This window comes from Coturnix japonica, chromosome 25 (assembly GCF_054131305.1).
Source record: "Coturnix japonica strain WE chromosome 25, WE-NBRP24, whole genome shotgun sequence".
NCBI lineage: Eukaryota > Metazoa > Chordata > Aves > Galliformes > Phasianidae > Coturnix > Coturnix japonica.
In genome coordinates this window covers 8,003,041-8,017,131 of record NC_140687.1, presented here as the reverse complement: position 1 = coordinate 8,017,131, position 14,091 = coordinate 8,003,041, and the positions used below count along the sequence as shown (strand labels likewise).

The 14,091-nt window shown below is 38.2% G+C and overlaps 1 protein-coding gene across 1 annotated transcript in view; it reads left to right on the top strand.

The window, feature by feature from the left end:
- LOC146756911 (uncharacterized) overlaps positions 1 to 14,091 on the top strand; it is a 41,640-nt gene that overhangs the window by 24,731 nt on the left and 2,818 nt on the right. The window contains 11 exon segments of the mRNA XM_085523834.1: positions 1,144 to 1,327; positions 2,913 to 3,059; positions 3,644 to 4,600; positions 4,840 to 4,992; positions 6,262 to 6,437; positions 6,633 to 6,699; positions 9,167 to 9,279; positions 9,687 to 9,828; positions 10,584 to 10,877; positions 11,565 to 11,797; positions 12,185 to 12,431. Coding sequence (XP_085379960.1) covers positions 1,144 to 1,327; positions 2,913 to 3,059; positions 3,644 to 4,600; positions 4,840 to 4,992; positions 6,262 to 6,437; positions 6,633 to 6,699; positions 9,167 to 9,279; positions 9,687 to 9,828; positions 10,584 to 10,877; positions 11,565 to 11,797; positions 12,185 to 12,431 — 2,713 coding nt within the window.

Here is a 14,091-nt window from a genome sequence, read left to right as displayed (position 1 = left end):
CTGATTCGCTGAGAAGCCTCTGGGGGCTTTGGCAGAGATTAAGTGCAACGTGAGTCAGAATGATCTTGCAGCTGAGAAGGCCAGCAGCATCCTGGGTTGCAGAGTCAAGAAGCTGAAGGGAGGAGTCCATCCCTACTTAGCATCTAGTTGGTCTGTGTCTGGAGCACTGGGTCCAACTTTTGGCCTCCAAGTACTTGTGTGCATTTCTTTTTATGGCCTTCAAGAGATCGTAGTCAACATGTGTGAGTTCAGTAGAGGCTTTCCAGGCTGATCACAGAGCATGAAACTCTGTGAGAATAAGCTGAGGGAAATAAACTTCAGGATGTGCCTGCAGTCTCCCAGTACGTGGAAGGGGATTGTAAGTAAGACAAAGCCGTTCCTGATTTGTCCTGGATTTGATTCTAAACATTTTTCAGAATTCCCAAACATCTGTAAATAGAAGGAATTAATTTTTTCTTCTATGTAAAATCTCAAAACAGTATTAGCTATACATGATAAAAGCTGTACTTTTTGGGAAGCTAAAGACTACATGTAAATCTTTCTCCTTTAGAATAAGCTGCTTCAATACTGATGTTACAGCCAATGTTTTGAACTACTTGTTAGTGGTTGCTGATATTCAAATCTTTTTTTGAACACTATCCTTATCCTTTAATTTATTAAAAGAAATGAAAAGGTTCATCCGCACATGGTAAGCAGTTGTTATAGTCTTAGGGAAGGCTTCTTAAAAGTTTTTGATTTGTCTTAGATAAGTGATGTGATGTTTTATCGGTATTACTTGCAGTCATTATGAATCTGTACTATATAGGTGATGATCAACTTATTAAAAACAGTGTATTTTTGTTAGTAAAAGTTCGTGGTTTACTGTTCATGTTTACCTATGTCGACATGGAAATACATGATGAATTTTGTACATCACTTAAGGGCTTATTTGTCAGTCTTGTGCAGCTCATGTATAACGTGTCTTCCACCACTAATGGAATGAAATTAGAGTGATGTTAAAAGTTTAAAATTGCAGAAAAACTTCTATATTTGAAAAGGTGTGACATTTCTACAGTTTTAAGTTGTTTCTCCTGGTTCATGATGTGGCATATTTACTTTTTTGTCAGTGCTTTAATTCCTCAAATACTCTCTTTTAAATCCCAGATTTTTTGTGAAACAAGAAGAGGAAAAGAGACATAGAGCTGAAATGCGATATGAAAAAACAAGAAAGCAACTAAAGAGGGAAAAGGATCAATATTCTAGAGAGACAGAGGAAAAACAACAACTTGAGTTTCGTGTAAGGAATTTAGAAACAGAGTTAATAACGCTGAAACAGCTCAAGAAACAGGTATATTAAATATATATCTTCTGTTTTTCTGTTTCTTTCAAACTGATATTTTATGCTAGTATGTTCAACTTGTTGGTGAAAGAGACATTAGGCAATTATCTTGGTGCATTTTGAGGACCATTGTCATGAAACCAGCGTGAACAAACAAGTTCATGATACCTTTTCACATTTTTCAGAATTATAGTTTGGTTTGTGCTTCAGGCAAAGCTTCTCTTTGAGTTATTTTTCCTAATTACTACAGAACTCTGTGCGCGTGTGTGTATATGTATGTCTATATCTATATATCTATATATATATTATATGTGTGTATATATATATATATAATGTTTTTATTATTATTGTTTTTTTTCTTCAGAAGGAAATTACAGTTACTGTTTGTAGTATTCTTTCAAGTATACTTACATGAATTTAAATTTAGGCCTAAATGTTACTGTTTACCTGATAATCTGTAAATTGCCTCAGTTGCTTACAATCAAGACTGAATCCAGAAAAACTCTCACCTTTATTTTTATTACAAGTTTAGTGGCTTATTTAATGCAATTGAGATGATGATGTTCTCACTGTACACAACCTGCATGAATTCTTCAGTTCTTACATACAGTTTTGAGGGTCTTTTCACTGGCCTTTACCTACTTTTCAGCATTCCTGTCATGGTTCTACGCAGTTTGAAATATACCTCGGAAATTCGGTCTGTTGTGTTGTATTTTTCCCCATAAATAGTAAGCCTCAAATTTTCAGAACTTGTATTTGCAAACATATTAAGAACATGTGAAAGTGGTCATTAAGGATCCTCAGTGGCCACGTTGCTCTGGCAGAAGCAGTAAGTAGTTAGCATCACCTCTTTCAGTCTGCCTGGATTTAACAGGGACATCATTGGCATTAGTTTACCTCCTGGTCTGCTGTTCAGCTGGTCAGTCCTCTTCTGTGTCTCACTTCATTAATAGCCTTTGGAAATCTCATACAACTCAATTTATCCAGCAGTATTGCTAGATTTTGGTAAACTGAAAATGGATTGGCACATTTTCTGAAGCATTTCTAAATATTAGTAGAAGAGATGTAGACTTAAGACCTTGCAGTGGGGTAAAGTAAGTGTAGTTATTGTGTTTTTGGAAATCTTAGTCATTTGTTTTGTGCAGTTCTTAGTGTTAGTGCTCATATTGATGAATAGATGTTTTTAAATCTTTGACTGTAAGCATATGAGTGTCCATCTCTGGTTTTAGTATGTATATGTAGTTTGTTAGAAAGATAACTTGGGTTTCTACTTAAACTCTGTATGTTTCCAAGAATAGTAGTTCTAGTTTGTTTGTTTTTTTCTTGTGTTATAGAGGGAGATTCATTAAGTATAAAACTTCTATGATGCTGATTTGTGCAAAGGACTCACACTATCCTTATAACTTTCAATTCAGATAAATCTAAAGATGTTTGTTTGCAAACATGGAAAATTGATATGCAGGTCATTCTATGATTTTATGATAAATGACTCTTAATAGAATTAATAGAATGTAAGAATAAAAAGAATGAAATAGGAAGGTATTGCTAATTCTGATTTTGTTCAAGATTCACAAGTTCAACTATATTACTGTAGGTTGAAGAAGAGCGTGATGAAACACAGAGACAGCTCTCTAATGAAAGGAGTGCTAGAGCTCTGCAAGAAGGAATTTTGAGCAACCACCTGTGGAGACAGAAGGAGCTGGAAGAAGAGACAAGAAAAACTATTAGGAAAAATTCAGAGGTAAGCAGTTCCATTCCTAATTAATTTGGTTATACTTCACTGTGCTCATTCTAAAACCTTAAGAAAAATAACCTTTTGTGCCTTTTCGTGGATTATCTACAGTTTATCAATATAACCAAATTTTGTTACTGTTGTCTAAAAACTCTGAATAGCATCATCAATCCCACATAGACCTGAATTGCATGTGGAAGTAGGAAGCCACTGGAAAATAAGACATTGTGTTCCCAGTCTCTTAAACTGCCTGCTGTTCTTCACTGTATAGTTGTTACAATCATTTCTAAGGTTTCTACCCGTGAAATGTCCAGATATCTGGAGATTCACTAGGAAAGAAGCTGGCTGAGGCTGTTTATGATCCTATTACTTGGCTTTTGAATTCGTTATTATACTGTCATCACTTTCTTGTTTCCATGTCCTTCATCTTTTTGCTTAATAAATTATTTTTATCACAGCCCATGAGTTCTGTTTTGTTTCCTGTTCTCTCCCTCATCCCACTTAGTGATGAGAGTGTGGTGCCTAGCTGCCTGATGGGTTAAACCTGAATTTATTTCCCAACTAACTATTCATTATTGTCCTTTATCACACAGAAATCTGACACTAATGACAGAGAAAAGGATCTGCTACACAGAAATCAGTTACTGCAAGAAGAGATTGCTATGCTAAGACTAGAACTCGATCAAGTAAAACTTAAGCACCAGGAGGATGAAGGAAAATACTTAGAGGAAAATGAGTCTTTGAAAGAAAAGAATGATTCTCTTCAGAAGGAACTTAAACTGAGTGAGGAAACCTTAACACAGACAGTATTTCAGTACAATGGACAGCTGAATTTACTCAAGACGGAATCTGCAATGCTAACTTCCAAGCTTGAACAGAAAAAAGAAAGCAAAGACAGACTGGAAACAGAGATTGAATCATTCTGTTCCCGCTTGAATGCAGTGGTTCAAGATCTCGAACATCATCAGTCATTGAAAAGTGATGCCGAACGAACATTTCAGAGAGAACGTGATGAATGGCTTCGTTTACAAGACAAGCTCCATCGTGAGCTCTCTGAGGTGCGAGAGAGCAACAAGAGCTTGTCTCAGCAGCTGAGTAAAACGGAAAGCAAAGTTAATAGTCTAGAAAACGAGCTTCACCAGTTGGAACAAACACTTCGAGAAAAAACACTGCTTTTAGAAATGACACAAAAAGACTTAAATCAAGCCCAGTGTCAAGCAAAAGAAAATGAGCATGCGTGGCAACTTGAGAAAGATCAAGTCAGTAAATTTATGATAAAGCATGAATCTATGCAGGAACAATTGGCCCAGCTCCAAAGTGAAAACCTTTTACTCCGTCAGCAGCTGGAAGATTTGCGGAACAAGGAGATCATCAAAGAAAAGGTTGTGAATGATGTCCAGGACAGATTTCATGATATGTTCAACAAACTCAGAGCTGACAGTGAAAAGCAGGTTTACCTCATGGAAGAGAGAAACAAGGAATTAAATACCAAGTGTACTGATTTAAAGGAACAAGTCTTTAAATATGAGACTGACAAAGTAGAAAGAGAGGTAAGCTATACAATTAGAATAAATTAAAATGTTTCAATTCATAAAATGATTTTGTATTTCTAAAATGCATCAGGTGTAAGTTTTACACATAGGACCAAATTGTGTTGTTTTGTTGTGGTTCATTGTTTTTTCTCTTAGAATTAAGGAGGACCGGTAAATGACTGAACTGTATAATATAGTCAGTTTAAAGGAGTAAAGTCAAGTTTCATGTTTTTCCTCATGTTTATCTGTTTCCTTAGGGTTTGGTCAGACAGCTGCAGCAGGAGCTTGCTGATGCTCTTAAAAAGCAGTCTATGTCAGAAGCTTCCCTTGTAGTTACTACATGCTACCACAGTGACCTTGAGGAAGACAAATTGCACTTGCAGAAGGAACTGGACAGGATTAAAGCTAAGGTACAGAGAGGCTGTAACTTACACATAAAATCTGAGGGTGATTTTTCCCTGTTTCTGGTGAAGAAGAGAAAAATAATGTTCTGAGAGCAAGTACCAGAGAGAGCTAAGGAGGTTAGCAGTGATACCCTGTCATAATTCATGAAGCTGGTGAAATCTTTGCCAGCTGGCCTCCTCCTCTGTAGTGAAAGATAAGTGTTACTAGAATCATCAAAAAGCCAACTAGTTTCTTTTGCAAGTAGGAGCCGTTCTTCAGCCCCACAGCTAAAGTTCTTCTTGTGGCTCCAGGGTGTTGTAGCAGTGTTCTTTCTTTTCCCAACTTACTTCCCTCTCCTGGTGTCAAACACAATTAAGAATTTATTTGTGGATGGGATGTGTACAAACTACCAACTATCTGAAGCAACATTACACAGGTGCTCTGAATTTACAAATTGTTTTTCTGTGTCTTATAAGGTTGGTTGTAAACACTATAAGGTGGTCTTTATCCCCTTAGTCTTCTCAACTTGCCCCTTGTCATCTGTGATCACAGTCATGCCTGTGCCAAATCAGAGCAGAGAGTTCAAAGTATAAGCAAATGTCCTCCTATCCTAGAAATAAATTCAGGGGTATAGATTTAAAGACAAGTATATGAACTGCATTGTTCTGTGCACTTGGTGTCCATGACTGGGTGGTCTTCGACACGAAGTCATTATGTCTTTAACTGGAGAAGATCTGTATTTGATAAGCTGCTTTGCAAAATGACCTGGTGTCTCAGCAGGTTATCGCTTTTGGTTTGGCCAAGTTTGGTGTCTGATTTCTGAGAAAAAGTAGAAATACTGGACAGCTGAATTTGAGTTTTTCTTTTTTGCTCTCTGTGAGAGTTGTGGGTTTTTTCTGAAACATCTACCATAATAACATACTAATGAGCTGTGAAATCACTTTAGGAAAAGGATGAGGTTTTTTTGGTTAATATTTTCGATAGAATAGCAAACAAGTAATTTCAGGATGTCACAAGCCACTGAGAAGGTAGGATTGGCAGTGTCAATGCTCATAATGGTGTTATAGAAAATCCTTTGTACAGATGGGAGAGGCCAGTGTCACAGATGATGAAATATCATCTGTTATTGTTCATTTGCTAAGAGAAATGAAGGCTTGAATGAATTGGAAACGATTCCAGTACTTTGGGTAGGGGGTGTATGTAGATACATGCAATATCCAAATTCTTCAGTGCTCACTGAGCTCTCTATACTGAACCTAACCGGGCTGCTGAGGATTCTCATTGCTACTTTACAGTTACATGACTCTGAAAAACAGCGTATTCAATATGAGCGTTGCATTCAAGATTTGAAGACTGACCTAGATAATAAGGAAAGACAAATATCAGCTTCTAACCAAAAAATGGAAGACCTTCTGTTAGCAGCTTCCAGAAGCAGTTCTACAATAAAGCAGCTGGAAGAACATGTCCAACGGTAAGAAAATAACAGAGTGAAGCAAGGTTTTGCTTTCTGGGATTCCATGAAAACGTCAGAATTGCCTTGTTGCATCATCAGGGTAAAACATGATTTTAAAAGAAGCTCTTGCTTTAAATAGCATTCTTTCACACCATTCTTTTGCAGTGTGCGCTATTATGGATTTGTCTAATAAGATCTGTGCTTCTCTTTAAGGCTTGAAATGGAAAATGCCAGGGTGGAAGCTGCTGCGCAACACCAGGACAAGAGAACTGAAGCCTCAGTAAGCCAGTCATAAACTTCCCTTTTATTTATTTATTTTTTATTTTTTTATGTGAGCTTCTGAGCCTATTTAGATATTTTTCGTGGGGAAGTTATGTGGTTTTCCTGGGGATCATAGGGGAGCTGAGTCATCTGAGCTGTGGTGTGACTGTAGGGTACTCTGAAAATCCTGATGGTCTATTCTCCAGTTTTGAGAGTTTTCCCATAAGGTAAAGGTTGTAAATCTCCACCTTTCACTGCTGCCATTTCTGTCTTTGCAGTAGTATGAAAATGTTTGTGTTAATCAGCATGATTCTTTTGATGGATAGGACGGACAGTGTCAGCAGGAGGGAGATGTGTGGTTGAGATCTGGGAGGGGAAACCTGGATGTGAGAAATCTATTTTATCTTCAGAGCTTTGTCATAGTTTCCACCTGAGCTCATTAGGTTCTTTTTCCATTTGTGAATATGTGTTGGTACTTTACTGCCCCGCAGGGGGCTGAGGTAAGGAAAGAACAACTAGGTGAAGTAATGCTGTGCAGTCAGTGGCAGGCAGCTGGGAAGTAGCTGGTGCGCATGCATGGCTTAGCATCTTGTGTAACCTTGGAATATTCTTTAATTAGTTTGCTGTTGGAAAATTAAGCTGCTATAGGGAGAATAAGAAGGATCTAGTGGAAGGGAAAAGCTGTTGATTATCTGCACCAGAAAAGTCTGAGTTCTTTTCCAGGTTCCTTTCCTGTCATCTTCTTTTGGTGATATACCAATTAGAAGGTTTTTAGCATTTTTAACACTTCTGTATTTTACCCATACATTGTCACATAGGGAGAACCGACATTTAACATATCCTGTAAAGACACATGAGGAAGTTTTATGAGTTTGTCATATAAGCCTTTAAGCTCAGGTTTTTATGTCCTTCTGTACGTCAGGGATGTCTCTCTTTTTCTTAAAATGTGCTATTCAAAGCATGTAGACAACTTTCATTCTTTACAAAGGGAACTGAATAAGCAAACTTGTTTACACACAAATGCATCTGTGATGCAAATCTTTGCTCCTTTGTGTAAAAGGATAAGTAACATTGCTGTTCTGAAAACATTTTCTTGCTCTGAGGAGATCTGCAGTTATTTCACAGTCAGTAAGTGTAGGGAATTTTAAGAAAACTGTGAGTTAATGTTGTATGTGTGTCTTCTTATCTCCAAATGATGTAACCTCATTTTATCGTATAGAGAGCATTCACTTTTTCCACTAGCATTAAGTGCTATTCTTGATGGTGCTTCTCAAGCCATCTTTTATAAACTCAGTGTAACATTCACTATAGATCCTTAGTTGTGAGAGCTTAGCCCTGCCTCCATTTGAGTTAATAGTTTATAATGCAGTTTATGTGCAGTGTTGTCTCTCTGGTTATCTTGGCATTCCCTTTGTCATTGTTGTTTCCATAGATACAAAATCAGAATATGTTGGCTATGACATCCAGAGGCTCATGCATGATGTGCGAGGAAGATCGAAAGTCGAGAGCCCACCTTGAAGACCATATTGCTAAACTGAGTAGGGAAAATGCTGAGCTTTTAGAAGAAGTGAGCCCAGAAAACAGTCCCTAACACCTAGCCAATACCCAGAGCAATGCTGACATTTTCTTGAGTTCTTACATACTCTGATTTTATATCCCTGCTACTCAGGCCCTGAGTACTATTGTGATTTGGGTGTCATGAAGGAATTGAATAAAAGCCAAGAGAATATCTCGGAGTTGTGCTGTCAGAAAGACGGTGTGGTTTGATACCAGTTGAGCACATGGAGCAAGGCAGCAGTTCCTGTGTTCTTTATTTGATTTCCTTCTGGTTATTGTCTGACCCCTTGATTTCCAAGCAGGATTAAAACACCCCTTATTTTCAGTGCAGTGTACGGAGGAACTGCTGCATGTTTTCAGAATAACAGGAGCTTAAAACCCTTGCAGAATAAATAAGGTGCAAATGCAAACTACAGAACTAGTTGCCAGTTCTCCTGTAGTTTGTCTGAAAAAACACCATGAGGAACAGCAACTAAATTAGTAAACACCCACAAATAAGATATGGAAGTAATGACTGAGAAGACACTGGTGAATTCCAGAAAAGCAGACTCTTCCACAAGAGCCTGCTGGTCATTGGAATGAATGCTGTAGAGTGTGCAGTGTTCTCCAGGGCTGTGGCTACCTGTGCAAGCTGACCTATTAGCAGAGGAACTGCGGAAGCTGTTCTCTAGCATCTTTTTTCCAGCTTTTTGGGACGAAGCCCAATAAGGGGGCAGAGGAGCATTTGCTTCAGCAGGGGCGTTAATTGGTATCCCTAGGTCTTGGCCCGCTTGTGTGAAGCCTGAAGTGATTTAAATGTTTACAAGAATCCTGTGCCTCAGTGTTCTGCTGAATGTGGCAAAAGGATGGATATGTGCTATCTGCAGTTGCTATGTGTACTGTCCTGTGCTGAGTGTATCATGTATTTTTGTTTGTTTGTTTTTTGAAAGTGTGAGAATGAAAGAAAGAATGTGAAGAAGCCGATAGAATTGAAACGACCACTTGAAGCATGTCTTGACCAGGAAAGGGAAAGAAATACTGAACTGCAGAAGGAATGTGACAGGTATGGTTCACTAGTACTTGAAAGAGAGCTCATGTAGGTTAGAAGTCAGGCTTTAAGGAACTTGCATGTAAAAGCAGGTGTGTTTAACTCTGAGCAAATTCAGATCTCACATCAGTTCTTGCAAGACAGTTCTGGTACATGAGCCTATGATTTTCTGTAGCTGCCATAAGAAGAGCAAATGTAGGCTGCCTTGCACTTCTGGGAGGGAAGTCTTTTTTTCCTCTGTTGAGGTGAAATTTGGACCCTCCAGGTGATCTATTGCATTGAAATGCTGGTTTTTCTTATTAACTTTTGGCCTGTTGAGCATGTTAAAAATGAAGCAAGCCATAGCTATGCTTTTCTTGTACAAGCGTGACAAATAGATACCTAGTTCCTTTGCTTATTTTCTTGACTGATTTGTTGTGCAGGTTCAAGAGCCTTTTGAAGAAAGCTGTGAAAAAACTAAAGATGCATGAAGCCAAAGAAAGAGACTCCCAGTTCAATTTCCAGGGAGAAATGAAGAACAGGTATTCTGAAATGGTGAATGAAGTTGAAAAATCAAGAACAAAGGCAAGTTCTTGTTGTTTCTTTTTGGTTTTTTTGGTGTTTTTTTTTTGTTGTTGTTTTTGTTGTTGTTTGTTTGTTTGTTTGTTGTTGTTGTTGTTTTGTTTGGGTCATGTTAATTTCTAGAGACTTGTAATATTCTTTTCAGTAGGTATGGAAAAGTTATATTTCTGGGAGAGAAAATTGGCTTCACAGTTGACCTTGGAAACTACTGAAACATCTCATATTTTGTACATATTCTTGCAACCAGACACTGGATTTGACCTAGAGAGAAAATACCTTCCTTTACCACTGCTGTGGAAGCTGCTTTTTGAAGCACTGTTTACAAAGCTTTCAAGAGCAATGGCAGGAGGAGTACTTGTTTCCTGTGCCCAGTTAACTCTGTACTGGAACATTCCCCCTGAAGCATGATAGGCATTCTTTCTGCTGTCTGGGTAGAGTGGTTTGATTTCCATCGAGCAGTAGAGCAGTGCACAAAAGAATGGCCCTAGTGCCTTTCAGCACACTCCCGTAAGTGAAATTCTGCTAGTTTGCTACTTGTTGATCTTTTACTTGCTGCAGAACTGAGGAAGGTTGTAAGTCAGGGAACCCTATTGGCAAGAACTTAAAAGTTGTTCTTCCCTTAAAAGATGATCTTGTCTTTCCTTTGACTCGGGTACTGAGTCAGCAGATGACAGTTACAGACTTGATGGTCTTCCCCTTCATAAATTTTCAGAGAATAATTTTACACCCCTCTAAGTTCATTTTATTACTGTCTGTAGGTTACTGAACTTTCTCATCAGCTGGATTTAGAGTGTAAAAAATGCGTCCAACTACAAGGACAAAACCATTATTTGCAAGAACTGCTGGCTCTAAACATGAAAAAACATGAAAAACTAGAGAAGACCAGATGCCAGCTGAAAGAAGAGGTGGCAAACCTGAGACAACATCTGGAGGCTGTCCACAATGTGCACATGATGACTTACAACCAAATCGAACGATACAAGAAAGAAGTGGAAGAGCAAGCTGCACAAGAAATAAATCAAAAACTTCAAGAAGTCAATTTGTTTTTGCAGGTAAGTGAATTTGTTGTGTATGTCTATAGTTTTTATTATGTAACTTCTTTTTGCCATTTCTCGTTCGTACTTTGGTTTTTTGTGTTAGTGCCATACTTCTATATTTCCTGAAGGGAAGTGGAAGAATGGAAAATTGTTTGGCGAAAGTGCTTTTGTGTGTGTAATTTGCCTGCAGGTCCCCAAGCTAATAGCCGTCCCTTGACAGACTTCTGTTTTGCAGTTCTTAGAAGAAGCTATGGCCATCTGGTCATCTTGTTATTGCTGTTCATCACATGAATGCTATAACTTAGAGATGGCTTGGCCATACGTACAGGTTATGTTTTATCATTGTACAGGATAAAATGCTCAGGGAAGAAGTCACTGAAGTTACCGTGGGGCAGAAAGAGTGGGGATGGGATTCTCATAATTTCTTTGTAGAATCCTTTTTGTGTGCCCTGTCCTTCAGCCATAGCATTCTTTTAGTAGCTGCTCCCATAAGTAATATTGCTAAGAGCAGATCTGTCTGGATGAAAACAGTTATTTAACGTGTTGGTTCCAGGGTTTTGCCTTGATTGCTGATAGTAGTGAAAAGGTCCAGTTGACTCAGTTGAGTAAAACTGGGCCCTTTAAATTGGTTATGGGCAACCGTATAGGGAGATGCAGTTCACTTTTTCTTTGCAATGGTTGAAATTGTATTATCTGCTTCAGGTCCAGGCAGCCTCACAAGACAAGATAGAACAAATCAGAGAAAATCATCATGCCTCGCTGAGAGACCAGCTGAAGTGCAGAATAAAAGAGGTTGAATGTGAGTTGGACAAAATAAAAAATACCAAAGACAGTATTTTTCAGAACGAATCTATGCTTGCGGAAGTGGAAAAATACAAAGAGCTGCATCGTGAAGAAATGAAAATGAGAATAAGGCTAGCAAATAAGCTGGAAAGGTAAGTGCGTGCTTTTTTGGAGTGGTAACAAGACGTGAAGTAGCAGTAGCTTGCATGAAAAACCTTGTACTGTTTCCTCCTAAAATCCTTTTTCTGTGTCTTGTCAGCACTATGGATGTAAGCGTAACCCTCTAAAACCTTTCCCCTTTATTTTTGGAACCACCATCATTTCACTTCAGTGTTCTAGCAGTCACACCACTAGTTATGGCATCACTGGCCCATGTTTGAAGTTGATAGCATTTTAACACATGGCCTTTGGGCCCCTCTCATTTTGGACTTCTAATGCCTTCTCTTTTCAAAAGCTGAATAGTAGTCAAAGACCTGGAAGAAGTGACTCTGCAAAAATATTATCAAAGATAATTCTTTGTGTGTTTTTAAATATTTCAGAACAACCGAGAGACTTGCAGAAGCCAATTGTAAGCTCTTTGAGGAACGCCAAAGAAACAAATCTTTAATTGCGAGCAGCACTGTCAGTGGAGGTCCTACTGCAAGTCCAGGAAAATATTCAGCTGAACTGGGAAATCTCAGAAACAATTCCACACTGAACAGAAGCTTCAGCCAAGGGGAATGCTTCCTAGATGCTGCTGGGACTGCATTATTGGCAAGAAAAAAAGTTGAAGTGTACATGGATAAGGTAAGCATTGTGAAATACTCTTCAGTGATGAAGACTTTAGGTCATTAAGATTGTACAGAATTCCTAGAGTGCTCAGACACCAAAAATACTGACATCTAAATGATGAACTATCTAACTGTATATACACATAACTATGTACTTATGTAAGGTTTTTGTATTGTTTTTTTTTTCTTTTTTTTCAACTAGAGAAAATTTAATAAGCAGCTGCTGTGGCATTGGAAGTTCCCAGCTAAGCTATTTATTAAACTTTACTGTATAGAATGTGCATAAGTGTATGACATACTTGAAATGGATAACTTTGACATCTTTGCTCAGCCCATCAGACATCTCTGGTCAAGCCACGTTGTTTTTTTCCTTACTGATCTTCATTTTTAGTTTCTTTTAGTACATTAATACTAACAAAGACATCCTTTAAAACTAGGATGATGTGAGTATGATTGCTTTGCTTCTTCCTATACAGTCTGCTGTGGGATGCATGCTGTGCCTAGTAAACATTTCTTTTTGTGCTTCCTGCTATGTATTATTACCTGAGAAAACAACAACCTACTCTTCAAGTCTTCACAGCTTTATAATATTTTGCAGCAATTTATACATGATTGCAACTTCTGCAATAGCTTTGAAGTACTTTGCCAGTTGTGCTGCTTAGTACTTGGCCTGTTCACCAGGCTACTTAAAAAGACAAGAGTTTACCTGACTCTGAGCCTTGTCTTTGCTTCAGTTATACCTCAGATTTTTCCAGTAATCTGTTTCCTTCTATTGGGAAAAAAAAAAAAAAAAACAACAAAAAAAACCACCTCTGTATTGCCATTAAATTCAAACTAAGTGCTGCCTTCTTGGATGGAGGAGATTACAAGTTCTCCTGACAGTAAAGTTCATAATAACTGGAAACTAAGGAACTTAAATTGGAGTTTGCCTCGTGTAGTCATCTTGCACTTTTGTTTTTATGTAAAGCTCTCAGTGCACATTTGGTGTTTTTCAAAGTAAGGGAGGTTATCTGAAGTAGAGTGTGAGCATCTCCTGGGATGAGGAAGCTCGTGTAGATTTTGGCTTTGATTTTGCAAAAGCTTTGATAAAGCTTCAGGGATAAGAAGCTGAAAATACTTTACGCCGCTGTTATTCAAAATGCTGGTATCAATTACTTTTTCCATGCAACTGTTTGAAAAAACAAATTGCACTGATTACAAACAAGAGAAAGAAATGCAGCTCTGAAAAGTGGGTGCAGGAAATAATAGTGACTTCTGCTATCTGCAACCAGCGTGAGTGCATGGATTCATGAAACCAGTTTTCCTACTGGTAGCATAAGAAAGGGAACACCTACTTCCCATTCCGTCTCTCAGTTTCTGTTTCTTTTCTGATTTTATTTCCTGTCTGCACTCCTGATTTTTAGCAGTCTTATAAATTTCCACTCTTTTGACTTCTGCCTGTTCCTCTTGTTCTTTTACTTGGCACCACCGAGAAATTTCTTGCTCTGTCTTCTTTATGCTGCATCCCACAGTCAGATAATTACACCTGTAGGTGAGACCACAAGCCTTCTGTTCTCCAGGCTTAACAGTCCTGATGCTCTCAGCCTCTCCACGTAAGCCACATGCTCCAAGCACTTAACTGTATTTGCTAATTACATGAGTCTGGAAGCTATATGCTGTCTGTTTTGACAATTACT